Genomic DNA, 27,915 nt, shown 5'->3' with positions numbered 1-27,915 from the left:
ATATGTTTGCGAAATAAGTAGTGCGTAGTTCCAGTAGTTAGCTACACTGGTACATGGCAAAAAAAGTTATTCACTTCTGAAAACACTAACAAGATAAGAATTTAGTTCAACTACCACTAAGCTACTGCAAAATGTAGTTAAATTACGAGTTGAGCTACATGTAGTTAACTACTCCCCAACACTGATGATGGTGAAAATGCAGTGTGGAGAGTAATGAGAGTCTGGAACAATTAACATTCAATACCTTTCTCTTCTCTCTAATTTACCTCCTATATATTTGTGCCCAAAGGGATGAGCGTATCGAAAGCAAAGTTCACTAAACAAAAGAAGCAACCCACCCTTTTTTAGGGGGAAAGAGGAAAACACATCCTATTAGCTTTGCTTGTCCTCCAACACCTGAATTCTGGTGGAATGTGGCCCAAATAGACCTATTAGTTATGGTAAATTACCAATAAAAATGATTTTGGTCATAATTTCTCCACAAACCGAACTAACCTTCAAAGAAAGAATGGTTGAATTTTTAACAGTGGCTTAACGTTGAGAACTCTCAGCTAAAATATACATATTATGCCATGGACCAAGATCAAAGTAAACCTCCACAGCAGTCTAGGGAGTTTGAATTAGTTAAGCTTTTGTGCAATATACAGAGTTTTTACCTCATTCAAACACAATTATTGATGTACAAACTTCAGTACCCCTAGGCTTCCCTCAGCTCCTCTCTCCCGCAGTTCTCTTACACCAGATCAGTATGCCACCCAACTCTCTCAGCTTTCATTTGAAATCTTTCATAGGGTCTGGTTCCTCTCAATGTTTCTTCCACAAGTGTTTCATTTCAATGCCAAATGTCACCTTCAGTATGTTTATGCCTGCTTTTTGTAATATATGGCTGTCTGACAAATGACCGGGGAAAGCGCTACAAATACATTTAAATGGATACATTATTCTCATCAATGCTTGTATGAAGAGAGTCATACCGCATTGGTAAGAGTGGATGATCATTTCCAATGTGTACTCTGCATGCCTACACTCCCCAGAAGATGTCATGACAGAAACATTGCAATTTGCTTCGACATGCCAGAAATTGAGATTCTCTATTGGTCATGTCAGCACCAGTTGGCATAGAGACAGAGGGGCCCTGGTAAAGAGATGGTAGGCAAGTGCATTTCCTTTGTAGCCTGTCCTATACAACGTAGCTAACCAAACAAGGGCTATAGGTAACTTTACAAACACAGCATGCCTTGTCCTCTTATTCAGATGTAAATCAAATTGTGTTCACCTCGTCCTTGAAACACAAAACATATTTTCCACTCGAATCACTATCGACTACTGTTAATGTCTCTTGCCCTCAAGCTGTCACTCATCTCTGTAGCTCCACAGCAAGAAGTCTTTCAGTCTCAGTACTGGCCCCAGCCATTATAAATGGGACACTTTTACCATCCATTAATGGCCCCATTATAATTCAACAGTGAAATGCAACTAATTCAATTTTCATGTGATGGCTGAACTCAAGTTATGTTAACTAGAGAGTCAACTGAAAAGGAAAAATTGTGTCATTGATTATTAGTATCAGTTGATAGATGGGTAGTCCCGTGTGGCTCAGTTGGTAGAGCATGATGCTTGCAACACCAAGGTTGTGGGTTCGATTCCCCTGGGGGACCAGTATGAAAATGTTGGCACTCAATACTGTAAGTTGCTCTGGATCAGTGTTTGCTAAATGACTAAAATAATTCAAATGTTTAATAGGCCTATGTGAGAGCAGTGAGTTGAAGGCTTGGCACAATGTTGCCATCCAGTGGTAGCTGTTGAATAACTGCCAATCAACCACATGACAATTAATTTTTTTCCTAGATTTTGTTTAATGTTCCTCGGTCTAAACAAAATTTGCTCCACAATCAAGAAAACTTGTATATATTCAAACATCTATGAAACAAACAAGCCCTCACAGTGTTGGCAGGTCTAGTCAAATGAAACATGTCAAACCAATTTATCCTTAAGGCAGAGAAAATAAAACATTTTAAACATTCTTACCAGCCATTTTTAAACAAAACACTTTGAATACAACTCAACTTATACTGATTCAGGAGGGTTTTTTTAAAAGAAAAAAAGCCAATTGCCCTTTTTTGGGCAGACTCACTATAACAGTGTGCAGCCAACAGCACCAACTGAATTACTTTCACAATCATATTTATGTATGTATAACATGCATGTATGTTAGGTTTATTTGGCTGCTTTTAGACAGGCAGCCCATTCTGACCGCCCTCCACACACTAACTGGTCTTTTGACCAATCAGATCTGAAAAATATCTGATTGTGGAAAACAGTCAGAATTTGGCTGCCTGGTGAAATGCAACCTAAATGAACACAATTTCCTTTAGGGAAAATCATTTGGGATCAGCAGTACGTTCTGCAAACAGACAAATCAGATCCATTTTAGTGGTCGAGTGGCCTCACCAGTCTCTCCACTTTCACAAAAGGATTCTGAGGGGGAAATAAAGGAAACGGCAAACTTCCAAACAACCATTTCATTTCAAAAGCCAGAGTTAGCCTCGTTTTTTTTATTTTATCCATTCATAACCACGTATACGACTTTTGTTCATAGTGACAGTACTAATTTGATAACAAGGTGGTAGTATTTCTGCTTATTTAAACCACAGGCTTTAATATACATTTATCTATATACACTTACATTAGAAAGCAGTAGCACTGTCAAGTACATCAGTTTCAGGCAAGGTTAAATGGTTCTCTGGTAATACAGTATTACGTAAAAAACGAAATAAAAAAAACAGGGCAATGTGGAAGGTATCAAGAGAACTCGAAAATAAGTTGTTGAAATTGTAGGGTACTAGCTATAGGTAAACACCATCTGTATATAGGTTTTATTCTTTATCTAAAAAGTGTGCGTTTACAAGACTGGAAACCATAAAATAAAAACTAAGACCTACGATGCTGCTGCGAGATGAAATGGGACACTACTCTTCGTATTTATTGGCACAGTGAAGCAACATTATTCCCCATTCGGCTCTATACTCCAGCATTTGTATTTGAGATTAAAATGTTTTATACGATGACTTAAGAATGTCACCATTAATTGGAAAGTATTTCCATACAAATCTGTTATGTTTAGAAATTAAAGCACTTTACGCATCTAGTACCCCCATTTGAAGGTGTCATAAGTATTTGGACAAATTCACTTTGTGTATTAAAGTAGTCAAGTGTAGTACTTGGTCCCATATTCATAGCACGCAATGACATCAAGCTTGTTAAGATACAAACTTGGATGCATTTGCACTTTTTGGTTGCGTTTCAGATTATGTTGTGCCCAATAGAAATGAATGGTAAATATTGTATTGTCATTTTGGGAGTCACTTATTGTAAATAAAAGTAGAATGTTTTGGAACATTAATAAGGAAGGTCTCCATGAACACGGATAATCACGAATAAATCGTAAATAATGAGTAAGAAAGTCAGAGGCATACATATCATAACCACCCCAAAAAATGCTCACCTCTTATCGGCAATGGTGAGAGGTTAGCAAGATCTTTGTGGCTCAAACTCTCACTCATCATTATTCAAGAGTCGTTCATGAGTATCTGTAATCATGGTAGTATCCACATTAATGTAGAAGTGTTCAGAAACTGGAGTGAATTTGTCCAAATATTTATGACATCTTCAAAATGTTTGGCTTTCATTTCTAAAAAGGAAAAAAATATATTTATGAAAAGACATTCTGTACTGGTCGCCTCGTATGAAACATTTGATCTCAAATCCAAAAATGCTGGAGTAGAGAGACATTCAAAGTTTTGCTCCACTGTCCAAATAAATACATAGGGGAGTGTAAATATTAGCTAGAAAATGAGCAGGATTGTCTGGTGGGTGGGACAAAAAGCTCTAGCTAGCCCATATAAATGACCAACTATGCCAGTTAGATTCTCTCCATAATACTCACATGACACATTTAAGCCAGTCCTAAACATTTGTTCGAGCTTAAAAACACATTTTTTGCATGAATATACCTACAGTTGAACGACAGATTGTTAGAAGGAACAAATGTCTACGAATGTCATTGGTGTCGGGTGTCACGTAATATTTACAGAGGTGTTGTTATTAAAGGCTTTCGTCAACGGTTTTATATGGTTACGTTTTATAGGGTTTTTAAGACCGCACTCCCCTCAGAGGCAAAACACTGGTAGGTGAACCAAAACAACAACCCTTCAGTATTGTGGGCGACCAACCAATGTGGCACCTGAACACAAGGCGGCTAACATCCCAGATAACGTTAAAAAATAAAAAAATCGAATCCGCTCCACACGTGGTGCTGGTCCTCGATTGCAGACCCCGTCTCCCTGTCCCTCACTCTCTTCCAACTGGCGCAGCCGTTCGGAACGCCGTGCTAGGATCTGACCTCCTGACTGGGCTTCCCACTCCGGTCCTGGAGAAAAGGGAAAATAGCAGAAACGGACAAATCAGCACAACTGTTCTGTCGCGCAAGCTTTGGATTAGGCTGGAAGGAGGAGGCAAGAATGCATGGTTCAGCAATACAATTGAGCTCACTTCAGGAAAGAGCAGAGGGAGCACCCCCCATCCACATCGATGGGACCACAGAGGAGAAGTTCATCAGGAGGCTAAATAAATGTGGCTTAACACCTAAAACTTTTACAGATGCACAATTGAGAGCATCTGTTGGGCTGTATCACCGCCTGGTACGGAAACTGCACTGCCCACAACCGCAAAGCTCTCCAGAGGGTGGTGCAAACTTCCCACCCTCCTGGACATTTACAGCACCTGATGTCACAGGAAGGCCAAAAAGATCATCAAGGACATCAACCACCCGAACCACTGCCTGTTCACCCCGCTATCATCCAGAAGGCGAGGTCAGTACAGGTGCATCAACGCTGGGACCGAGAGACTGAAAAACAGCTTATATCTCAAGGCCATCAGACTGTTAAACAGCCATCACTAGCCCATCAGAGGCAGCTGCCTATAGACACAGATTAGGAATCACTGGCCACTTTAATAATGTTTCCATCTCATACGTATATAATGTATTCTATACCGCCATCTTAGTCCAATGCCGCGCTGACAATTGTATCCATTCCTTACCTAGATTTACGTGTATATGCTGTGAAATGTAAATATTACTTGTTAAATGTCACTGCACTGTCGGAGCTAGAAGCACAAGCCTTTCGCTACACCTGTAATAACATCTGCTCAACACGTATGTGACCAATAAATTTGATTTGAAAAGTCTTGACTGTCATGCAGCTAGGTGTTAGGCATTCATCTGTTTGAAGGTTACCTCTGCACCAAAGCATTTCTCTGCTGGGATTTTGAATTGCGTCTTTGTCGTGTGTGTGTCCACTCACATCTCAAAAAGAGACATCAGTCTGAAGACAGTCTTATTGCCTGGGGGCTTTTAGGAGGAGCTCTAGGGGATAAGAGGAGCTCGTCTGTCAGAACGAACTGAAGAGCAGAGACCTAAACACACATTCAGCTGCTTTACTCCGACTCAGAGCCACTGGCCTGACTTCACGTGTCCAAGGCAAAAACACCATTTGATTTAGACGCGTTGCCTACTTTTGAACGGGAGCTCAAAAAACTAAATGAGGAAAGCAAGCGCCTTTATGGCTATGGTATGACCTACAGCAACATTCTCTGGGATAGGCCTATTCTGTACTCCTCCCCCACCCAACTCTCCAAAACAGATTTTCAACATTATCAAAATGTTTTAAAAGCATAACCTTCGCTTTTGTCCTACTCTCACACCGACTCATCCAGTCAGGACTGAGGCAGGTCGAAGTCTTATCATTTTGATTGGGTGAGAGAGGGAAGACTTGCCGGTTGTTGGGTCGCTGGGGTTTGGGGCTCACTCCGGGCCGTACCCTACCTCTGGCGGGGGAGGTTTGACGGTGACGGGCTGGGAGGAGCGCCGGGGAGGCGAGGGTTTGGGCTGGGCTTGCTGCTGCATCGGATCGTAGTACGTCACCCCACCGTACACCTGCGACTGGCCGTACACCTGCGACTGGGCCTGAGGGGAGGTTACACGGTTTATGCATGTGTGGAAATACCTGGATGTTTGTAGCAAGTCCTACACATTCCTAAAATGGTACGGGTGGAATCAAATAACGTATAAATATGCAAAGAATTGCAGAGCTGTCAGCATATTGCAACAGTAATGTGTTGCATTGGGTACAATATATAGCAACATTTGACATGCTGATATGGTAGCTATGGTGTCTTGAGGGCAGGGGTCTCACCGGCGGGTTGTACATGGGGGGCAGGGTGGCTCCTGCCGGGTAGGGGTAGTTGGTGTTCCCAAAGGTCATGACACCTGGCGGAGGGTAGAAGGGCGGGGCCAGCAGCTGCTGTGGAGGGGGCTGTCCAGGGGACATGGAGACGGGGGGAGCAGCGTAGAGAGCCGGGTTGGGCATGGGGCCGCTGGACTGGTGGGGGTGTAGACCTGAGGGGGAGACGGGAAAGGTTCATGGGTGTGACCAGACAGACTGAGGAACATACAGTAGCCAACACCATACCAGCATTTCTGGTCAGGAGTGGGGCCGTTTAAATGAAAAAAAATCCTTAACCCGAAAAACTTTTGTTCCCCACCCCACACAATTAAAATCACAGTGCGGTTAGTTATCACAAAACGACTATTAAAAAAAAGGGCCCGATCATCATCAAAGGGAAAAATAAACATACCTAACGCAACAATGCTGTAATGTTAGAAGATATTATTTTCAAAGAATATAAAGCACTTTGCACGTCATCCTTGTTAACAGTTGGGAAAATGGCAGAGTGTGAGACAGGGAAGTGACAGTCCTGCATGGCAATACTTCTTGAGGTTAAATTAGGCAATCAAATGCAAACTTTGCAAAGTGGAATTGAGCTACAGTGGTGGTACAGGTGCAATGCTGAAAGGGATGCACCGTGAGACCCGAAACATTGCTGGCAGCAGCACAGGACCCTAAACAAGAGACACGGGATCTTCACAAGAAAGAAGTGCGATAAGGGATGGATAAAATAACAGCCCCGATGACAGAAATTGCAGTTAATATGCAGCCATTGCAATGGTAGAGGATATCGGCTTCAATGCCCTGATGCTATATCTAGAACCAGACTACAAGAAAGAAATTGTACAATGATCGCTCTGCAAGTACAAAGCGTGAGGTCTCAAACACCACAGATTGTTGGACGTCTGAACAAGCTGTCATACATCATTGTCACGAGCCATCACACTGATGAGAAGTGGGACATTAAGCCCCCTGTACTGACCAGAGCATGGAGGAGAGGCACACAGAGAGCCTACCATCATTGCTGGCAGCCATGACTGGGGTCGATTGAGCACCATTGCACCCTAGCAGTCATGAATAACCACATCTGCATTGTGAATTCGCATGTCATTTTATCCTTATTGTTTAAAAAATACAAATTGTACATTTGTCACATCCCTAGTTTGGAGGCACTTGAGGCAACTTTTTATGGCGTGAAACACTTATTGAAAGGCACTATACAAAAGTTATTCATTAAACCAGTAAGAATAACAATTCATTTGAGTTTTATAAGAGAGAATTTAAGCAATACTATTAATGACTTGATTGAACATGTCTTCACTTGCATGGTGATTATACAGAGGTAAGTGAGGTTCAAGAAAGCTTGTCATTGACTTCCTTTTTGTTGCCAGAGAAGACACAGGCCGAGTTCATATCTATCATCGTAGTTGAGGCTAACTGCTGCCCACACCACGTTTTCCCTGGGTCCCCTGGCAGCAAGGTGACAGACACTAACCTGGGTGTCCTGGATGGCCTGGGTGGGGGAGGTGCATCTCAGGCTGGACCAGCATGCCCTGGGGTGGGAGAGGGGCGGGGCTGTCGCCGTGGGCATAGATTGGTCCTTGGTAAGACACTGCAGGAGGAGACAATATAGCATTGACACTTATGTTTGCGCTCTACAGTCAGATATATCATTCTACAACCAAACCATATACACTACATGGCCTGCTCGTCAAACATTCCTAAATCATGGGCATTAGTATGGAGTTGGTCCTCCCCTTGTTGCTATGCCTCCACTCTCCTGCGAAGGCTTTCCACTAGATGTTGGAACATTGGGGACTTGCTTCCATTCATCCACAAGAGCATTAGTGAGGTCAGGCACTGATGTTGGGCGATTAGGCCTGGCTTGCAGTCATCGTTCCAATTCATCCCAAAGGTGTTCGATGGGGTTGAGGTCAGGGCTCTGTGCAGGCATGTCAAGTTCTTCCACCCCGATCTCAACAAAACATTTCTGTATGGACCTTGCTTTGTGGACGGGGTCATTGTCATGCTGAAACAGGAAAGGGCCTTCCCCTCGTCTAGAATATCATTGCTGTAGCATTAAGATTACACTTCACCCGAACCATGAAAAACAGCCCCAGACCATTATTCCTCCTCCACCAAACTTCACAGTTGGCACTATGCATTGGGGCAGGTAGCGTTGTCCTGGCATCCTCCAAACCCAGATTTGTCCGTCGGACAGCACTTCAGGCAATACGATTCCACTGCTCCAGAGTCCAAAGGCGACGAGCTTTACGCCACTCCAGGTGACGTTTGGCATGACGCATGGTTATGTTAGATCTTTCATGAAGCTCCCGACGAATAGTTCTTGTGCCGACGTTGCTTCCAGAGGCAGTTTGGAACTCAGTAGTGAGTGATGCAACTGAGGACTGACAATGTATTACACTTCAGCACTTAGCGGTCCCGTTCTTGTGTGGCCTACCGCTTCACGGCTGAGCCGTTGTTGCTCCTAGACGCTTTCACATCACAATAACAACACTTACAGTTGACCGGGGAAGCTCTAGCAGGGCAGAAATTTGACAAAATGACTTGTTGGAAAAGTGGCATCCTACGACGGTACCACGTTGAAAGTCCCTGAGCTCTTCAGTACGGGCCACTGTTTGTCTATGGAGATCGCATGGCTGTGTGCTCAATTTTATACACCCGTCAGCAACGGGAGTGGCTGAAAAAGCCAAATCCACTAATTTGAAGGGGAGTCCACATATACTATATATACAAAAGTATCTGATGTGGCAATCATGTAATCATGTGTTAAACCATGTAGCTTATTTTGTTATAGTTTATCACAGATACCCGTGTACCCTACCATTTATTTTTAAAGACAGCATTCTAACGCAGCTACAACATGCTGTAGTCTAGAACTGATTCTACCAGAGCCTGGCTCTGAGCCTATGGACAAAGAGACACTGGCTAGTGTGTGTTTCAGTTGTGCCCTGCCTTCTGGTGGTAGTGTGTGGCACTGACTCACTGGGCTCGTAGTAGTGGCTTTCCATGACCCCTATGTGCATAGGAGGAGCGGGCTCCGGGCTTGGCCTCTGGCGCTGGGACGAGTACCGCTTTGCCCGGTTACCAGCTCCCTGAGATGGAGAGAAAGAGGATGAGAGCTGAACGAACCGCTCAAAATGTCAGGTAAAAAAAACAAAAAAAACGCCAGACTTCTCCTTGAAGGCAACATATAAAATGACAGAAACCCATCTTTGTACACAAGTCACCACAAGTTGGCCTACTCACCAGCTCTTCTATGTTACTGTATTGTGGAGGTGCTCCACCCATGTGCATAGAGTTAGGGATGCCTGCAACGAGACGGGAAAAATGAAGAAAAGAAAAAGGAAAAAAAGGTCTCGACAACACGCAATCAAAACATATCCAACTTCCTGATTAACTGCTGCTGTTTAGTTACATCTTATAAGCTTCATGTCAAACCAGCTACCAACGTGTAGTTCTGACTAGGGTTTCTGTCCTGACAAAATGTGTACTTGAGCCACTTTAAACCTTGGGTGCAAAAAGGACATTTTATTTCTAAGGTATTGCATGATAAAAACCTCCCAGGCTCCAGACTGCATGCAAGGACGCACCACCACCTGCACTGAGTGGATTAGCTGGCTTAAAAAGAGATACTTCCATTGACACACTGACTAATGGCCTCATTATGTCAATCAGCCTCACTGAACGGTCACTGACCGACTGACTCAGTGCTGCACCAGGGAGCTGCTGCTTAGCTTCACCTGGGCTGCTGGTGCAGTGGTGACTGAGCTGCTTGTAACAGTGCTGCTGGAACTATGAGAGGATGTGTGTCACTCCCTAACACTCAAAATAAAAATAAAAAAAGGAGGGTTAGAGCGAGAGAGAGGTAGAACGGGGTAGAGCGAGGGCAAAAGACAGAAGGCTCACCCCTCATCTCAGCACGTAGAAACGAAGATGGGTTCTGGGCCCAGTTCTGTCCGGCCAGGCTGAGTCTGGCCAGGTCCTGGTCCAGCCCTGTGAGTACCGTCGCCTGGCTACTGTCTCCAGCATCCCCTTGGCTCTGACCGGGGCCCTGCCACGGCTCACTCGTCAGTGCCGAGGAAGACGCGGTGGAGGCAGGCTCCTCAAGAGAGGCCTGCTTGTCCAGCTCAGTGGCCCGGGTGCGAGTCCTCCTGGCTAGGGAGTACGACTTCTTCTCCACGGGCCGCTCCGGAGCCGGGGAGGCATCGCGGGTAACCGGGTTGTCCGCCGGAGGAGCAGATCCCCCTCGCTGCTGCTCCTGTCGCCGTGGCGCAGAGTCCCTTTCTCGATCTCCCTTGCCACTGTAGTGGCGATTGTGGTAGACGGACGTTGTCACTGTAGTTGTGTTACGCTCGTCATCCTCCTCGCTGCGGATCTCTTCCACCACTACCGAAGAGCTGCGCTCCGTATGGGCCCCTCTGTTCCCCCGGCCCCTGGGGCCTCGTTCCCCGTCCATGGGCGGTAGGCTCCGGGTCTGGAGGGGCTCGGCGGGGTGGGCCTTGGGGCCTGGCCGTTGAGACTCCTGGTTTCTGTCATTCCTGTACTGGGCCTGGGGGGGGCGGTTGCCCTGGAAGCCACGGGGTGGGGGGTGGGAGGAGGGCCTGGGGGGGTTGTTGTTGCGCTGGGTGTTGGGGGCTGCTGAGGGGGGAGGACCAGACTGCTGCAGGGCCACGGCTAGGGGAGCGCTACGGCTGTTGGAGTTCCCTCCCTGCTGCCAGGAGGTATGGATGGGCCTCTCCCCATCTCCGTCCCGCCAGCGCTTGTCCCGGACTGGAGAGGTGCTGTGTCTGCAGGGGGAGGAGAAGAGGCTAGTGTGAGGACAAGCTGCTAGTAGACCAGCGGTTGGTAAACGATGGTACACGGGCCAGATTATGTTTTGATTCTTTTATAAACACTCCAGGCCACTCTTGAACATCTAAAACGAGGTAGAAAGTATACAGAAACTATAATGGACCTATATATTTTCAAATAATGTATCCTTTTCAGACACGCAACTGGCTTTTGACTAACAAATCGGCCTGGGAAAAATCTGTGCGACTCTGCTCAAATTTTTTAGATATATCTTTTATATTCTGCCTGTTAATATAAATTGGCACAATAGACAGTAATGGTGGTTAGTGTTACAGGCTTTCAGAGACATGGGAATTTGAACACTGGGTTGGTCGAGTTGAGGGTTAGTCGAGTTGAGGGTTAGTCGAGTTGAGGGTTAGTCGAGTTGAGGGTTAGTAGTACCTGGGCTTGCGCTGTCTATAGGACCGCTCATTGGAGACACCTCCGTTGCGGATGTCATAGCCATAGATTGCAACCAGCTCCTCACGTGACTTGGGCGCCTGCTCCTCCTCCCTGAACCTATCGTGTTCCCAGCGACCCTCATCCTTCCACAGCTTCCTGTTACGACCCTTCGGCCTGGAGGACAGGAAAGAAGCCGCAAATATACCAATAAACAGGTTTACCAATGAAACGTCATCCGTCTATTACTAGGAGTCACCCATCCTTTGTGTGGTTGTTGGTCACGTTTAGCTAGTTTCAGTTGAACAACAAACATTTAACGGATAAATAAAAAAAGGGTAAACGTACCGTTCCTCCTCCTGTGCGTTTCCTCTGACGTCATGCTCAAAGAACATTCCCTTACGGGGGATATAAGCTGGGTTATTACGGTCCTGGTCATCATCCAGCTTCTGGCCTGGTTTAGCACCTTTATTCTCAGAGTCTTCTGTGCTTTCCTGGTTACACGGAATAGAATTACTCTAAATGATTGACCAAGAGGCCTATATTCGTATGCGATTCTTCAACTGTTTTTTCTTTTCAATTATCCATTTTACCTGTCCATCCCCGCTTTGCCGCTCCCCTGCCAGGTTGCCTTTATCTTCACACTTCACTTCTTTACTCACACCTTTCTCACCCTCTTCCTTCCCCCCTCCTTCCTGCAGCTCCCCCTCTGCAGCAGGAGTGTCAGCAGCAGGACTGGGTTTGGGCTCAGCAGCCGGTGGAGGGACCACCTCCTCCTCTTCCTCACCTCCCTGAGAGAGACAATACAAGACTTGAGTTAGTTTGCTTCATGTGTATCATTACCAAGATGCTGTCAGAGAGATCAATGCAAATATCCTTGGAGTCCTACTTATTCCAGTCAAAAGCATCCATGCACAGTGAACAAATTAAACTTGTCATCCGAACCCCAGTAGATTTCATGTTTTTTTACACATCCATCCAGGATGTATTAATGTATCTTGCATCGAGGGGCCGCTACAGTGCAGACGGTCTGTGTTCCGAAATACCAGTACCTGTATCAATGGTTGAAACCTGCTCATCTCTTCAGTCCATCCAGGATTTCACTGCAGCAATTCTGACATTTTACATGGCAATGTGTGATGATTTTGTCCAATTTGTTAAAAAAATGCACTGACGAGGGAAAAAAGTTTGTTGATGTGTGCTTAACTGAACCATATTATGCAGTAAATTTGCAGTGATTGGTTGAAATTGCAAGCCCTCTTTTTTTAGTTGTGATCAGTCAGTTGTATGCGATAATTTGACTGTTTTATGAGGTAATAGTGCAGGATTGGGCAAATTTGCAAGCCCTCAAATAATATACTTGGAATTGTTGATTTGGGTCGCCAAAAAAAATATGGGTCGCAGGATAGCTACATCCTGGAGGGACTCTTGTTTCATGGTGATTGAAAAATAATTGTCTCAAATACTTTGGAAGTTAGATACATCATGATCTTTCCAATCCACTAGTTGGGCTATTCTGTTGGGAGAATGAGGAACCTTGGGGTAGCTTCATGAAGCCTGCATTACTGAAATTCTAAAAAATCTAGTTCATCAAATACTATGTTGCCCAAGCGTCCATGCAAATAAAACCCATAAAAATGACATTAACATTTTACCCTACAGTATAACTCTGTTCAGCAGTGGCAACTCACCTCTGAATGGGAGCCATTCTCCTCAGGATCTGCACTTTCATAGTCAGAAAGGACAGCTGCAAAAACACAAACATTAAAATGTGTCTGAAACAAATACATCAACTGTTTAACATTGGTGTGATCCAAATGGGAAATGCTTCAGATGTGTGCATCATTCTAGATAGGCCATTGGATTGCGTCACCAAACACTGACTCACCTTCTCCTACGCCATCTTCACTTTCCTGTTAAGAAAGGATAACACTAGTCAAACAACGTGAATGAATTGACAACAAATAGCAACAGTATGTAGCCTACACACACCACTGTCACGCAGACATGATACCAACCCTTATGTCAATTGTTTAGTAGTGGGGGGGAATCTGTGTCACTAGGAATGTACCCTCTTAAATCATTAGCATACTGGTTTCGGATGACTGACGTGCCCAAAGTAAACTGCCTGTTACTCAGGCCCAGAAGCTAGGATATGCATATACTTGGTAGCATTGGATAGGAAACACTGAAGTTTCTAGAACTGTTAAAATAATGTCAGTGAGTATAACAGAACTGATAAAGCAGGCAAAAACCAGAGGAAAATCCATCCAGATTTTTTTTCGGTCACTGGCCATTTCAGTGCTTGCCTATGGGAAATACAAATAGATAGGACGCAGATTGCAGTTCCTATGGCTTCCACTAGATGTAAGTCTTTAGAAAGGGTTTCAGGCTTGTTTTTTGAAAAATGAACAAGTAGTTGGAAGAACTACAAGGTGTCTCATTAGAAAAGTGGTCTTGTTGGCACGTGAATTAAATATTGTTTATTTAGATATTAGAGTACCTGAGGATTAATTAGAAACATCGTTTGACTTGTTTGGACAAACTTTACTGGTAACTTTTTGGATTTGTTTGTATGCATGTTGAAAGAGTGGATTACTGAGATCATTGGCGCCAACTAAACTGCCCTTTTTGGATATAAAGAAGGACTTTTTCGGACAAAACGACCATTCATTGTGTAGCTGGGACCCTTGGGAATGCAAACAGAGGAAGATCTTCAAAAGTGATTTATTTAATCGCTAGTTGTGATTGTGACGCCTGTGCTGGTTGAAAAAGTATTTTGGTGTGGGGCCCTGTCCTCAGATAATCGCACGGTATGCTTTCGCCGTAAAGCCAGCTTTGAAATCTGACAATACGGTTGGTTTAACAAGAAGTTAAGCTTTTAAATGATGTATGACACTTGTATTTTCATGCATGTTTAATATTACGATTTTTGTATTTGGAATTTCACACTCCGCAATTTCACCAGATGTTGTTGTAGGTGTCCCACTAGCGGTTCATGCGCCAAAAGAGGTTAAATGACCAGGCCATTCAGAGTGAATTAAATGACTGAGGGAATTAACTGGAATTATCTTGTCCTATACAGATGTGGAAGCTGACAGTCAAGTTTTTCTATTCACAATCCAGACTACAATAAATGACTTCCTAAAGAAAATCAAATCCAAACCAGGGAAAAAGAGCACTCTTCCTTAGCTAAATGGAGAAATCTGGAAACTGATGAAAGAACGAGATCATGCTCTAAAAACAGCCCTGAAGTTCAAATAAGAGCATGAAAGATGTAAACTCAGCAAAAAAACGAAAAGTCCTCTCACTGTCAACTGCGTTTCTTTTCGGCAAACTTAACATGCAAATATTTGTATGAACATAAGATTCAACAGCAGACAGAAACTGAACAAGTTCCACAGACGTGATTAAGAGAAATGGAATAATGTGTCCCTGAACAATGGGGTGGGGTCAAAATCAAAAGTAACAGTCAGTATCTGTTGTGGTCACCAGCTGCATTAAGTACTGCAGTGCATCTCTTCATGGACTGCACCAGATTTGCCAGTTCTTGCTGTGAGATGTTACCCCACTCTTCCACCAAGGCACCTGCAAGTTCCCAGACGATTCTGGGGGGAATGGCCCTAGCCCTCACCCTCCAATCCAAAAGGTCCCAGACGTGCTCAATGGGATTGAGATCCGGGCTCGTCGCTGGCCATGGCAGAACACTGACATTCCTGTCTTGCAGGAAATCACACACACAACGAGCAGTATGGCTGGTGGCATTGTCATGCTGGAGGGTCATGTCAGGATGAGCCTGCAGGAAGGGTACCGCATGAGGGAGGAGGATGTCTTCCCAGTAACGCACAGCGTTGAGATTGCCTGCAATGACAAGCTCAGTCCGATGATGCTGTGACACACCGCCCCAGACCCTGACGGACCCTCCACCTCGGTGGGTTTGTGCCCATAGGCGACGTTGTTGCCAGTGATGTCTGGTGAGGACCTGCCTTACAACAGGCCTACAAGCCCTCAGTCCAGCCTCTCTCAGCCTATTGCAGACAGTCTGAGCCCTGATGGTGGGATTGTGCGTTCCTGGTGTAACTCGGGTAGTTGTTGTTGCCATCCTGTACCTGTCCCGCAGGTGTGATGTTCGGCTGTACCGATCCTGTGCAGGTGTTGTTACACATGGTCTGCCACTGCGAGGACAATCAGCTGTCTGTCCTGTTTCCCTGTAGCACTGTCTTAGGCGTCTCACAGTACAGACATTGCAATTTATTGCCCTGGCCACATCTGCAGTCCTCATGCCTCCTTGCAGCATGCCTAAGGCATGTTCACGAAGATGAGCAGGGACCCTGGGCATCTTTCTTTTAGTGTTTTTCAGAGTCAGAAGAAAGGCCTCTTTAGTGTCCTAAGTTTTCATAATTGTAACCTTAATTGCTTACCGTCTAAGCTGTTAGTGTCTTAAAGACCATTGTACTTTGTTGACTCTATCAAGGTACTGACACAGAACCCCTCCACTGGTTTCTTGGGCTCCGCGCTAATGAATGACACTGAACCGGTCTTCATCACAAGGGATGTTTCTGAGTCAGAGGTGAACAAGGTGATTAGCTCACTAAAGAACTCTAAAGCCAAAGATGTGTTTGGGTTGGACTCTACCTTTCTTAAAAACTACAGAGTCACTCATTGGCCCCATTACTAAGGTCACCAACACATCTATTAGTCAGGGGGTGTTTCCAAGGGTCTGAAAGTTGGCCATAATAACAGCCATCTAACATGAGTAACTACAGGCCCATTAGTATACTACCTGCGGTGTTGAAGGTTGCTGAAAAGTGTGTAGCAGAGCAACTGACTGCCCACCTCAACAACAGCCCTGTGACATTACACTCTATGCAGTTTGGCTTCAGAGCAAAACACTCCACAGAAACAGCCAACTGCTTTCTTCTGGAAAATGTGAAGTCCAAGATGGACAAAGGGGTGTTGTTGGGGCTGTATTTCTTGACCTAAGGAAAGCTTTTGACACTGTTAACCATGAGGTTCTCGTCACAAAACTGTCCAAGTTCAACTCCCCCCCGATGCCTTGAGATGGATGAAATCATATCGTGAAAGCAGAACTCAGCGTGTCAGAGTGAACAATGAGCTGTCGCCCAATCTCAGCTGTGATGTGGGCGTGCCCCAAGGGTCAATACTGGGGGCCCTCCTGTTCAGCCTGTACATTAATGATCTGCCTTCTGTCTGTACTGGGTCTTAAGTTCAAACGTATGCAGATGATACAGTGATATATGTGCATGCAAAGAGAAAACAAGCGGCACAAGAACTCACTACTGTAATGGTCCAGGTTATAAAGTGACTCATGTTTGCATCTCAATTCTAAGAAGAAAAAAGTCTGCATGTTCTTCACAAAGAGAGCAACTGATGCTACTGAGCCAGATGTGTCAGGGGAGAAGCTCCAGGTGGTATCCGATTTTAAGTACCTTGGCATCATACTTGATTCCAACCTCTTTTAAAAAGCAGGTGAAAAAGGTAACTCATAACCAAATTCAACCTAGCTCATTTCCATTTATACAAAATTGTTTGACTGCAGAGGTAGCAAAACTGTACTTCAAATCTATCTATTGACTAGTTAGGCCCAAGCTTGCTGTACAACATTAAAACCAATTCAGTCTCTCTACAAACAGGCTCTCAAAGTGCTTGATAGAAAGCCCAATAGCCATCATCACTGTTACACCCTCAGAAAGCATGAGCTCCTGAGTTGGAAAAATCTTGTGTAATACACCAACGCATGTCTTGTATTCAAGATCCTAAATGGCCTTGCTCCGCCCCCACTTAGTACTTTTGTTACACAGAAAACACAAACCCATGGCAGCAGATCCTCAAGGTCTAACATGAGGTGACTATATGGTTCCCGTAAGGAAAAGCAGCTTTAGTCAATTGGCTTTCTCCATGAGAGCATCCCACGTCTGGAACACACTGCTATCAAATAAATAACTGCACCATCTATCACACCTTAACAAAAAACATGGCTAAAGGCCAATCGGTCTTCAGAACATAATCCCAAACTGTGTATTGCTGCTTTCCATGTTGTTTGATGCTTGTGAGGTGTGGAAACATTGTTGCTTTAATGCATTTTGTTTTGTTGCTTTTTGTGCTATTGCGCTGTCTGCATGCTATATGTTGATTGTCCTATGTTGCTCTGCATGTGCTCACGGCTCATTGATTGTCTATATTGTTATTGTAATTGTTTTTAATAACCTGCCCAGGACCTGCTGTTGAAAATTAGCTGGCTGGCTAAAACCGGCACTGTTACCTAAACGTTGATTAATGTACACTGTCCCTGTAAAAATAAACTAAAACCACCATTTATTATGCCAAACATGGATTCCTCACATCACTAGGGATTTCGATAAATATCAACAAGCTTTGTCGTAGTGGTGGCCATTCAAAACCAGAGGGTTAAGTCAAGATCTTTACTGATTATTACTGGTCAAGAAAAATTACTAGATGAGGCGTGACTGGAGGCAAATATTGTAACGTTATCTAACTAAGGACGGCACATTTTAACAGTCAGATGAAATAACCCAACAACGTCAAAGCTCCCTGTGGCTTTAGGTAACATTAGCATCTAGCTACTACAGTAGTTAGCAAGTTACTGACAGATAACGTGCGCCAACATTAGCTAGCTTATAAGCTTAACTAAACACCGATAGTACAGTATATTAATATATTAAAATACTTTCATCTTGCTAACCATTTACTAACGCGTTACCATCGTGGTAAACGTGCTAGCTAGCGTTACCAAACAAAGTAAGCTAGCGCAAACGAAATGGCTTGTCTAGTTAGTTCACGGGTTGGCCCTTCACACGTTTCCCGGCCAAACATGAGAGTTGGTTGATTTATGAGCAACATTAGCTGGACGCAGCAAACGCAAAACATGGGGATGCGGCTTGGCCTAACCACTGGACAAGTATCCCCGAGGTACTGTCCCATTACCATAGCCGGCTGACTTGTTGACCCAGCCATTAATTATAGTAGTGAGCAGGCTAACGTTAGCTAGCTAGCCAACTAATCAAGTACTATTAAATTGATCAGCTTTGCGTCTCGAGAACAACACTCACACACTCGGATTCAGCATCGTTTTTCGGCACCACACGAACAGCTGGTGCCTCAACTGGCTCAGGATCCCGTACTCGGGGCTTTGTCGTTGGCGAAAGGGACTTTCCACTTTCCGATCCCGAACCAGATTCATCGTCCTCCTCGCTATCCTGGGACGCGCGCCTCCTTCGCCGTCGCCGGTCCGCCATCTTAGAAATCGTATAAAGGAAACCGGAAGAATGCCAGGAATTGTGGGTGAATGTTAGTTACGCAATTCCGCCTTAGCCGCCACGAGCTTCTTTTTTTTATCAAGGAATTTCGATCTTTCTGGCAGGTTATCGTTTCAATTAGCAAGTGTCGTTAATTGGTTGTTGAAGCATTTTGTAACGATTAAGTCAGTATGATGACACCTGTGAACAAAATTATAAATCCCCTGAAATCGGATTAAATGAATATGAAGTATTATCCAGAGACATATTGATAGTGATATTCACGTTCACTCATACCTAATTCCCATTATGGTCCAGTGCGTTCAAATTAATTTTATCTCCTACATTTATCAAATCAGGCAAAGACACCATCCAAAAGAAACAAAGTCATGTTCATGGGCATAAAGCATTTTTTTTAATTCCAACATCTTGTTTGAAACACAAACCATAAGTGCTGCTGAAGCGCTTTCAACACATCTCACTCTCCTAATGACAAATGTTTTTTTCCTTTTATCTCCAACAGGTCTCCTTTCTATAGGATGCAACAGCAATCACATACAGATGGGAGACAGAGTCATTCTGCTCTGTTCAAATATGAGGCATGTCGATGTGAATGACAACGTCAACAGTTTGTAGAACTTTAGCTTGTTTTCTTGGGAATTTTTGGGGTGAAGTTGCACAGAGGAAAACTGTCCTCAAATTATCCCAGCGGGAATCTAGAGGAGACAAAGATCTCTGCTCTTCCTGGATAGTTCACACCACCCTCAGTCTTCTTCCAAACCAGTCCTACTATAAACAAACAATAGGATCCGCTCTGCAGTCCAGCAACCATGACCAAACTGTGGCACAGTGCATCTTTTGATTTTAGGGGATTGTGGCATGCAATTCCCCCACCCCGTCTGTAGTACTCTCCCAAATAACAAGGCAGACGTTCACACAAAGGGGTGCTGCCTGGCACCAATCCAGCCGGTGTCTCCTCTCTTGGACTCAGCTGGAAAGGACAGATTTATTTTCGGCAGGTCCGGTGGGGGGTCTGCTTTTTGGGCACCTCTACTCGACAGCGGCTCCGCTCGTCCAGCCAGGGCAGGTCAAAGCTCCTTCAAGGGTGAATAGAGAAACACAGGGGTTTAGGTTAGGAAGCAAGCGCTCCAATTGTATTCAAGTGATGTTTGGCTTGGTGTTATTTAAGAACCAGTGTGTATGTCTCAACTCACCGTCTCGACAGCTTTGGCAGAGGTCGGCCAAACACCACCACTGGAAGGTGGGGGGTGATCATGAGGGACTCCACTGAGGAGAGAGAGAAAGAACACCTTCATAAGTGATGAGTCCAAGACCCTGCTCAGTATTTCAACTGACTACATTTCATCTCAACAGACATTACTAATGGGATAGTTGCTTTTTGGCCAGATCTAAAAAATACAATTTTATTGGTCACATACACATATTTCGCAGATGTTATTGCGGGTGTAGCGAAATGCTTGTGTTCCTAGCTCCAACAGTGCAGTAGTATCTTAACAATTCAGTGTATAGGTGGGCTTACCATCCTCGGCTTCTGGGTAGAAGGAGAACACTTCTGGTTCACTCTCTTGGATACCCTTCCTCTTGTTCATGCGCTGCTGCAGTCGCTGGAACATCCGCTGCTCACGGATCCGCTGGATGTCCCATCTACGGGAGGTGAATGAAGGAGAGTGAAGAATACAGTGACGGAAGGTCAAAATAAGGGACACAAAAATAAGGAGAAAGGCAGAAGTATGCCAGAGAAACATACTGACTCGTAGCAAGAGTTGGTCAGACGTAAACAGAGCATAGTGAAAACTCCAGCCCTCACTTACCTCTTCCTTCTCTTCTCATCCAGTTCATGCTTCGAGTGGCGCTTCAGGAAGACATTGTCATCCAGATTCTGTAAGAGAAAACAGTTGGACTTTAGACCTCCTGACCAGGGGTCCAATCTGGACTTCCACCAGCCTAGGGCTTCAAACAGTGCAAGACAAGTACCCACCTCAGGGATATCAGATGCCTCCTCCTCTCCCAGGGGCTCCATAAGGTTTTCCTTCCATGAGGGAACTGTGTACAAGATGGAGAAGGTCATTCCACCACACATGCAATTTTACAAATCCTGTTTAACACACATTTTACAAAAGATAAAGCAACAAAAAGCAATCATGTGGCCTATTACAAAATACTTAGGCCCAAGTCTCAGCCTTTATGTGCTGTTAATACTTATTTTGCCCTTTTCCTTATTTTTTGGGATCCAATACAACCATTTCATGACAGTTTGTAACACTCACTGGCCACAGGCTCCTCCTTCTTGGGTGAGGGCTCCCGCGAAGTTGGTGACAGGGGAGGCACATGCCAGCGACACAGGTACATGTCTGTGGTGGACAGGTAGTCCAGTTCCTCAGTGGCGGCCGAGCTGGTCCCAGGAGACCCATCTGAAAACTCTTCCCCGTCCAGAGACTCCTCTTTGGGGAGAAGCGCCTCGTGTGGAGACTGGGAGGCCTTGGCTTGGGCACGTCGTTTGGCTGCCCTGGGGTCCTGGAAGAGGAAACGCCTATTGGCAAGAACAAAAACAACCTTTAGAGGAATTGCGTGAGGGACAATAAGGGGCTTTGCATGCATCTACAGTACATAGATATATTCATCCATGTATGGATCTAGGACAGGCCTGGGCCCGCGACCTGATTCAACACGGCCCGCGGAATCATGCTCAGATCAAAGAATTTGCGATAGTAAAGTTTTGAAAAACGTATTTGTTATTCAAACTAAAAGCCCAATGAATACTTGCCTTTGTGTAATGATTTAACTCCCACCACTTGTGGGCCATTTATTTTGAAGGCACGTATAAATAACTGCACGAGGACATACATTGACTGACAGGCTGACACACACGCCACAGTCACAAATAAGTAGCTAGCTAGAAATTGCGCAAAAATTAGTTTCAAAGATTTAAAAGAAAAGTAGACAATGAATGTAGGATGTTCCAGCAAGAGTGTACATCAAAACACAGTCATGGCCAAAAGTTGAGAGAATGACACAAATAATAATTTTCAAAGTCTGCTGCCTCAGTTTGTATGATGGCAATTTGCATATACTCCAGAATGTTATGAAGAGTGATCAGATGAATTGCAAAGTCCCTCTTTGCCATGCAAATGAACTGAATCCCCCCCCAAAAAAACATTTCCACTGCATTTCAGCCCTGCCACAAAAGGACCAGCTGACATGTCAGTGATTCTCTCCTTAACACAGGTGTGAGTGTTGACGAGGACAAGGCTGGAGATCACTCTGTCATGCTGATTGAGTTTGAATAACAGACTGGAAGCTTCAAAAGGAGGGTGGTGCTTGGAATCATTGTTCTTCCTCTATCAACCATGGTTTGCAGCAAGGAAAAATGTGCCGTCATCATTGCTTTGCACAAAAAGGGCTTCACAGGCAAGGATATTGCTGCCAGTAAGATTGCACCTAAATCAACCATTTATCGGATCAAGAACTTCAAGGAGAGCGGTTCAATTGTTGTGAAGGAGGCTTCAGGGCGCCCAAGAAAGTCCAGCAAGCGCCAGGACCGTCTCCTAAAGTTGATTCAGCTGCAGGATTGGGGTACCACCAGTACAGAGCTTGCTCAGGAATGGCAGCAGGCAGGTGTGAGTGCATCTGCACGCACGGTGAGGCAAAGACTTTGAGGATGGCCTGGTGTCAAGAAGGGCAGCAAAGAAGCCACTTCTCTCCAGGAAAAACATCAGGGACAGACTGATAGTCTGCAAAAGGCACAGAGATTGGACTGCTGAGGACTGGGGTAAAGTCATTTTCTCTGATGAATCCCCTTTCCGATTGTTTGGGGCACACGGAAAAAAGCTTGACCAGAGAAGACAAGGTGAGCGCTACCATCAGTCTTGTGTCACGCCAACAGTAAAGCATCCGGAGACCATTCGTGTGTGGGGTTGTTTCTCAGCTAAGGGAGTGGGCTCACTCACAAAGAACACAGCCATGAATAAAGAATGGTACCAACACATCCTCCGAGAGCATCTTCTACCAACCATCCAGGAACAGTTTCTTGACAAACAATGCCTTTTCCAGCATGTTGGAGCACCTTGCCATAAGGCAAAAGTGATAACTAAGTGGCTCGGGGAACAAAACATCGATATTTTGGGTCCATGGCCAGGAAACTCCCCAGACCTTAATCCCATTGAGAATTTGTGGTCAATCCTCAAGAGACAGGTGGACAAACAAAAACCCACAAATTCTGACAAACTCCAAGCATTGATTATGCAAGAATTGGCTGCCATCAGCCAGGATGTGGCCCAGAAGATAATTGACAGCATGCTAGGGCAGATTGCAGAGGTCTTGAAAAAGAAGGGTCAACACTGCAAATATTGACTCTTTGCATCAACTTCATGTAATTGTCAATAAAAGCCTTTGACACTTATGAAATGCTTGTAATTATACTTCAGTATTCCATAGTAACTGACAAAAATATCTAAAGACACTGAAGCAGCAAACTTTGAAAATTAATATTTGTGTCATTCTCAAAACTTTTGCCACGACTGTACTTCTTGATTGAGGTAAAGGGAAAGCTGTGTGCTTAGTGTGCAAAGAGAGCGTCGCTGTCTTGAAAGACTACAACTTGTCCCGACACTTCCAGACGAAGCATGCAGAGAAATATAGGAATATGTCTTCTGAGCAGAGGGCAGGTGCATCGAAAGAGTTGCTTTCTCAGTTGCAAAAGCAGCAAGGACTTTTCACAAAACTTCATTCAGCAAACAATGGAATTGCGAGAGCTAGCTATGTACTATCCCACAAAATTGCTAAACATAGCAAGCCATTCACTGAGGGCGAATTCATTAAAGAATGTTTAATTGACTCTGCAGCAATACTTTGCCCCGACAAGAAAGAGCCGTTTGAAAATGTTTCCCTGTCAAGACGAACAGTGACAAGGCGTGTTGAGGACATCGCAGAGAATATGGAACAACAGTTGAAAGACAAGGATTTCACCCATTTCTCCTTGGCCCTGGATGAAAGCAGTGATTCACGTGACACAGCGCAGTTGTTGATATTCTTACGAGGCATAACCCCAGACTTTGAAATTACAGAGGAGCTTCAGTGCAGTCAATGAAGAGCACAACCACAAGGAAAGATTTATTGGAGGAGGTTAATAAGTGTGTGGCAAAGCTGGGAATGAGTTTTGAAAAGTTATCCAGTGTCACCACTGATGCTTGCCCAAACTTGACAGGAACAAATGTTGGCCTATTCAAAAGGATACAAGATCAAGTAGCTGAGTTGAACCCAGATCAGAAAATGATTTTCCTGCATTGCATTATCCATCAGGAGGTGCTCTGTAAACGTGTTCTGAAAATGAGCCATGTTGTGGATACAGTCATTAAAGTGGTAAACTTCTTAAGCGCAAAATCTTTAAACCACAGGCAGTTTGTCGCACTGTTGGAAGACAGAGTCAGGTCATGCAGATCTCCCCTACCACACAAACGTGAGATGGCCGAGTTTGTGGAAGGAGCTTGTAATATGATTCTGGCCCGCAATGGCAAAAATATATTCTAATGTGGCCCTCCATGGAAAATAATTACCCAGGCCTGATCTAGGAAGTACGTAATATCATGAAGTAAAAAAAAAAAAAAAAGTTAAACAAATTGAATGTGGAGCCCTACCGTTTGTGCCCCTTGCCTCCTCTGCCAAAATTCAACGTTCGGGGTGTATGGCTGCTGCGGCACTCAGACAGACCCTGACCCTCTGGTGTCCCTGGCATTGCCGCCTGGTCTTCCTGCCGGCTAGGGATGTGGTTGGGACGCTGGTCACACCCATCCTTCTTACCTAGCTGCAGACGTCGCTCCATGCGCTCGATCCGCGCCATGAGCTGCAGTAGTGAAAAAACACGTCACGTCAGTGGGGCTCAAGTGAGGTTTATACCCCCTTATGATTTGGCATTTAAATAGTTTGTCTAAGGGTAGCCTATTCTCTTCAACACTTGTGAGATTTACAGTCCACAAGAGTACAACGAAAATATTATATGTGTTTGAGGCCGATTTAGTTGACTTCAATAACCTTACACTTCATAGAAACAATGATGTAATAATAGTGCTGCACTGCTATTACATCACAATACCACTGGTGGCATTGTGGAGCTGGCCTAGGCTGCTGGTTATTCTGGAAAATTAAAATTTTCACAAAATATGCTGACCAGGATTGACAATTGAAATGTTATACATTCGAGTTTGCTAGCATACCATTTCCTTCTCAGCTTTGAGGTCATCTATCTCCTTGCTCTTGGACTGGAGCTGCTGTTGCTGTTGTTCAATGAGTTCCAGTTGGAGGAGGAGGATCTGGCGTATGCAGCTGGTCTGTGTAGGGGAGTGACCAGGTCCTTTCCTAATATTCCCTCTTTTGCCATCTGGGCTGTGTTCTGATGACTGTGCCCCCATGATTGATGCAGTAGCAGCCCCTCTGACCTCCCTGCCACACACTGCATCGTCCCGGGGCTGTTTGATAGTGTTGAGCACCGCAAGGTCTGTCTTGCCCATATTGCTGTTTGTCTGTCCTAGTAGTGCCTTGCTCTTGACTGGTGTGGTGCCGTCGCCCCCCATTGGTTTGCCCTGGGGAGTTTGGGCTCCAAAGATCACCCAGTTCTCCTCTTGCCCAGACCCAAGCCCAGGGTTCTGTCCAGATCCAGGCCTGCAGGTAATCAGTCCCTGTCCTGGCACCACCTTGGCTTTCCCCTGGAGCTGCTGGCCACTGCTGTTGTGGATACTGCCGAGCACGTTTGGGACTCCGATGACGTATTCACTTGGCTCCCTCCTAAGGCCAATAAAGGAATCTGGTGTTCCTCCTGCTGGAGCTTTGACCAAATCAATCTTCACTACTGTGTCTAGCTTATATCCTCCACTTGTAAACACAGTGGATGTCATTGTCGTGGAAACCCCACCGCCAGAACCCTTGCCAACCAACGCCCACCAATGTCCTCCTGACAGGGGCGTTGGTGGCACAAAAAGCTTGATCTCACACCGTGGATGCCGTTTCTCCTCAGCAGTGGGCTGTCTAGATGTCCATGCAAGCCTGAAACACAAGGGAGGGATGTCAGATGGGCACACAGTTAACCTTGTGTCTATGTTGAATTATCAGGCATAAACTAACTAAAATCAAATGTTGAAACAGACAGGAAATCAGCCACAATGGCCTCTCTTACAGCAGATATAGCCCAACTAAGAAAGCCACTTTGCTGATAACGTTAGTAGCTACCAGAGATTGAGAACGCTAACTACAATTTCCCTCCTCACGCATTTCTATACCCCCATGAATAATCTGTATGATATTGACACATGAACCAACAAACTGACACAATAACAACAATCGAGCAACCCGGAGATAAGCTGACTTGCATCTCAACAATACAGGCATGCCTAGCAGACGAGGTAGTTAGCTAGCTTATACAATCATTAAAGAGTTGAGTTTCGTCAGCTACCCAATGATGTGTATAATTGACCTAGCCGGTGTTTGAATAAAACATTATGCAGGGACTGGCAATTGCTTGGTTACAAGGGAAACAGTAATAGAATAACAAACGTTACAGCTGAGCTGCAGTCGCTTAGTTGGCTAGCTAACTGGTTAGCCAAGTCCTCCATTTTAGGTCCGCAGCAAAGAGCAAAACAATGACAGCCACTTTGCCTTCAACCAACCCGGTCTCATTTGACGCCATTTTAACTTTAAACGCTTTACAAAGTTACGTTTTTCTCTTGAACGTTATAACACATTGTGCTTTACACTTATGACTAAAGGCCACCTACCTATTTGATATTCTATGTACTCATTCGAACTCACCTATCGCCTTGATGCCCCCCTTCTCAGGTCGTTTTAAAATAATGATACTGCGCATGCGTTCCTTGTATGCTCGCCTCTGATTGGTCAATTAGCGAGCGGTTCCACTGAGCTCAAGAGATTTCCCAAGAATAAAAATGCCAAGACAAATGCATATTCCTACCTAATTTTTATGATTGTTACAATTTGTTGTAGTTCATATATCTTGTACAATCATGCAACCATGATGAAATTGTTATGGTCGAGAGAGTTCTTGTCATATTTTCTCTATTCACACTGGGATTAGGTGCAACCAATTGGCAACTGGCTCAGTCACCACCAATTATACATTTTTTTAAATACTGTGGAACAGGTACAGCTATGGCATTTCATCTGCTTGCTTGATATTAGTTTGGGCTCTTCTCTATTTGGGGAGAGGACAATTCTGGGCTCCCTAATTCACTATCTTGTAAGGGAGTTATGTTTATTGGAGATTAGTTGAAGATAAACCATTACATGTTACCACTTTTCTTATAAATTAGTTAATATCTCAATATATTCTACAGAAGAGACCACAGGCTGTTACATTGGTGTTAGTCTCTGTGGATCAATGCTGCTCTTTTACCACAAGAGGGCATACTGAAATGGGTGTCAGTCCCACCCATCATTGTAAAGTAGCATTCAGGTGCAACACCTGTTTTTAGTAATCTGTTTTTCATAAGCATGCATGGATAGGCCAACTTCAACAGCCAAAAAGTAATAGCCTACTACAATATTTTAACAATAACCTATTAATACAAAGAAACATTCAAAAAGAAAAAGATATGCCTCGTGCTAGGTCGTTTTTCCCGAATACACTATAGCCTAGGCCTATAATATGGAGAAATACAAATCCAAGATTATGTGGCGCTTCTTCCCTCACATGTCTCTCTACCTCTCCTCTGAGAAGTGTTTACATTGATGTAGCCTATGACTGGGTGATGCTACAATCTAAAGTGGTATTTTCTCCACGAAAATAGCAGATGATCGGCTCCCACTCAAGTATGCCTCTGGTCGTAACAGCGCCCCTGTCACGTGGACAAGCCCGGTGACCATGAATATCCGCTGCAGTGTTTATGAGTGTCGACACTCCTCTCACGCTCTCGGGCTGGCAGAGCCGTCCACTGTGCCATATCGCTCACATGAAGCACCTGGACAGCGCGACAAAATATGCACCTAAGGATTATATATATGTTTTACATAATGCTATATGCTATAATAAAACCGCGGGGTAGTTAAATAGTCTTTACGTCATTTTATTTTTG

General features: G+C 44.5%; 2 protein-coding genes across 3 annotated transcripts; both read right to left on the bottom strand.

Moving 5' to 3' along the window:
• Nucleotides 1-1,836: 1,836 nt before the first annotated feature.
• LOC106600823 (protein CASC3) lies at nucleotides 1,837-18,845 on the bottom strand. The gene is made up of 13 exons (XM_014192524.2): nucleotides 18,632-18,845; nucleotides 13,429-13,453; nucleotides 13,232-13,287; nucleotides 12,134-12,331; nucleotides 11,889-12,034; nucleotides 11,544-11,717; nucleotides 10,218-11,098; nucleotides 9,558-9,619; nucleotides 9,295-9,403; nucleotides 7,783-7,899; nucleotides 6,255-6,457; nucleotides 5,836-6,025; nucleotides 1,837-4,429 (listed from the first exon to the last, which is right to left on the bottom strand). The coding sequence occupies exons 1-12, from the start codon at nucleotides 18,815-18,817 to the stop codon at nucleotides 5,864-5,866; spliced, it is 2,319 nt and encodes a 772-aa protein (XP_014047999.1). The 5' UTR covers nucleotides 18,818-18,845; the 3' UTR covers nucleotides 1,837-4,429; nucleotides 5,836-5,863.
• Nucleotides 18,846-19,209: 364 nt separating this feature from the next.
• On the bottom strand, nucleotides 19,210-26,741 carry LOC106600824 (male-specific lethal 1-like 1). Of its 2 annotated transcripts, none has more exons than XM_014192525.2 (9): nucleotides 26,636-26,741; nucleotides 25,048-25,873; nucleotides 24,472-24,677; nucleotides 21,106-21,368; nucleotides 20,817-20,881; nucleotides 20,650-20,717; nucleotides 20,358-20,482; nucleotides 20,032-20,104; nucleotides 19,210-19,914 (listed from the first exon to the last, which is right to left on the bottom strand). In XM_014192525.2, exons 2-9 carry the CDS (start codon nucleotides 25,723-25,725, stop codon nucleotides 19,824-19,826), a joined length of 1,569 nt encoding a protein of 522 aa, XP_014048000.1. In that variant the 5' UTR covers nucleotides 25,726-25,873; nucleotides 26,636-26,741; the 3' UTR covers nucleotides 19,210-19,823. The 2 variants fall into 2 exon arrangements, with proteins under 2 accessions (XP_014048000.1, XP_014048001.1); XM_014192526.2 differs by having other exon boundaries at nucleotides 26,602-26,661.
• Between the last annotated feature and the right edge of the window lie 1,174 nt (nucleotides 26,742-27,915).

The sequence above is a fragment of the Salmo salar genome, chromosome ssa03 (assembly GCF_905237065.1).
Source record: "Salmo salar chromosome ssa03, Ssal_v3.1, whole genome shotgun sequence".
NCBI classification, from domain to species: Eukaryota; Metazoa; Chordata; class Actinopteri; order Salmoniformes; family Salmonidae; genus Salmo; species Salmo salar.
This window is presented reverse-complemented; position numbering and strand designations above follow the sequence as displayed.

What these genes read in the sequence shown, in the direction of transcription:
- LOC106600823 (XM_014192524.2), bottom strand. Translation starts at nt 18,817, where the DNA reads ATGGCGGACCGGCGACGGCGAAGGAGGCGCGCGTCCCAGGATAGCGAG. An exon ending in AACGCACAGGAGGAGGAACG is followed by an intron (nt 11,718 to 11,888) that starts GTACGTTTACCC and finishes CCTGTCCTCCAG; the next exon opens with GCCGAAGGGTCGTAACAGGA. An exon ending in TCTACGTGCTGAGATGAGGG is followed by an intron (nt 9,620 to 10,217) that starts GTGAGCCTTCTG and finishes GTCTCGTTGCAG; the next exon opens with GCATCCCTAACTCTATGCAC.
- LOC106600824 (XM_014192525.2), bottom strand. Translation starts at nt 25,725, where the DNA reads ATGACATCCACTGTGTTTACAAGTGGAGGATATAAGCTAGACACAGTA. An exon ending in GAAGGAGGAGCCTGTGGCCA is followed by an intron (nt 20,882 to 21,105) that starts GTGAGTGTTACA and finishes TCTTGTACACAG; the next exon opens with TTCCCTCATGGAAGGAAAAC. An exon ending in GATGAGAAGAGAAGGAAGAG is followed by an intron (nt 20,483 to 20,649) that starts GTAAGTGAGGGC and finishes CACCTCCCGTAG; the next exon opens with ATGGGACATCCAGCGGATCC.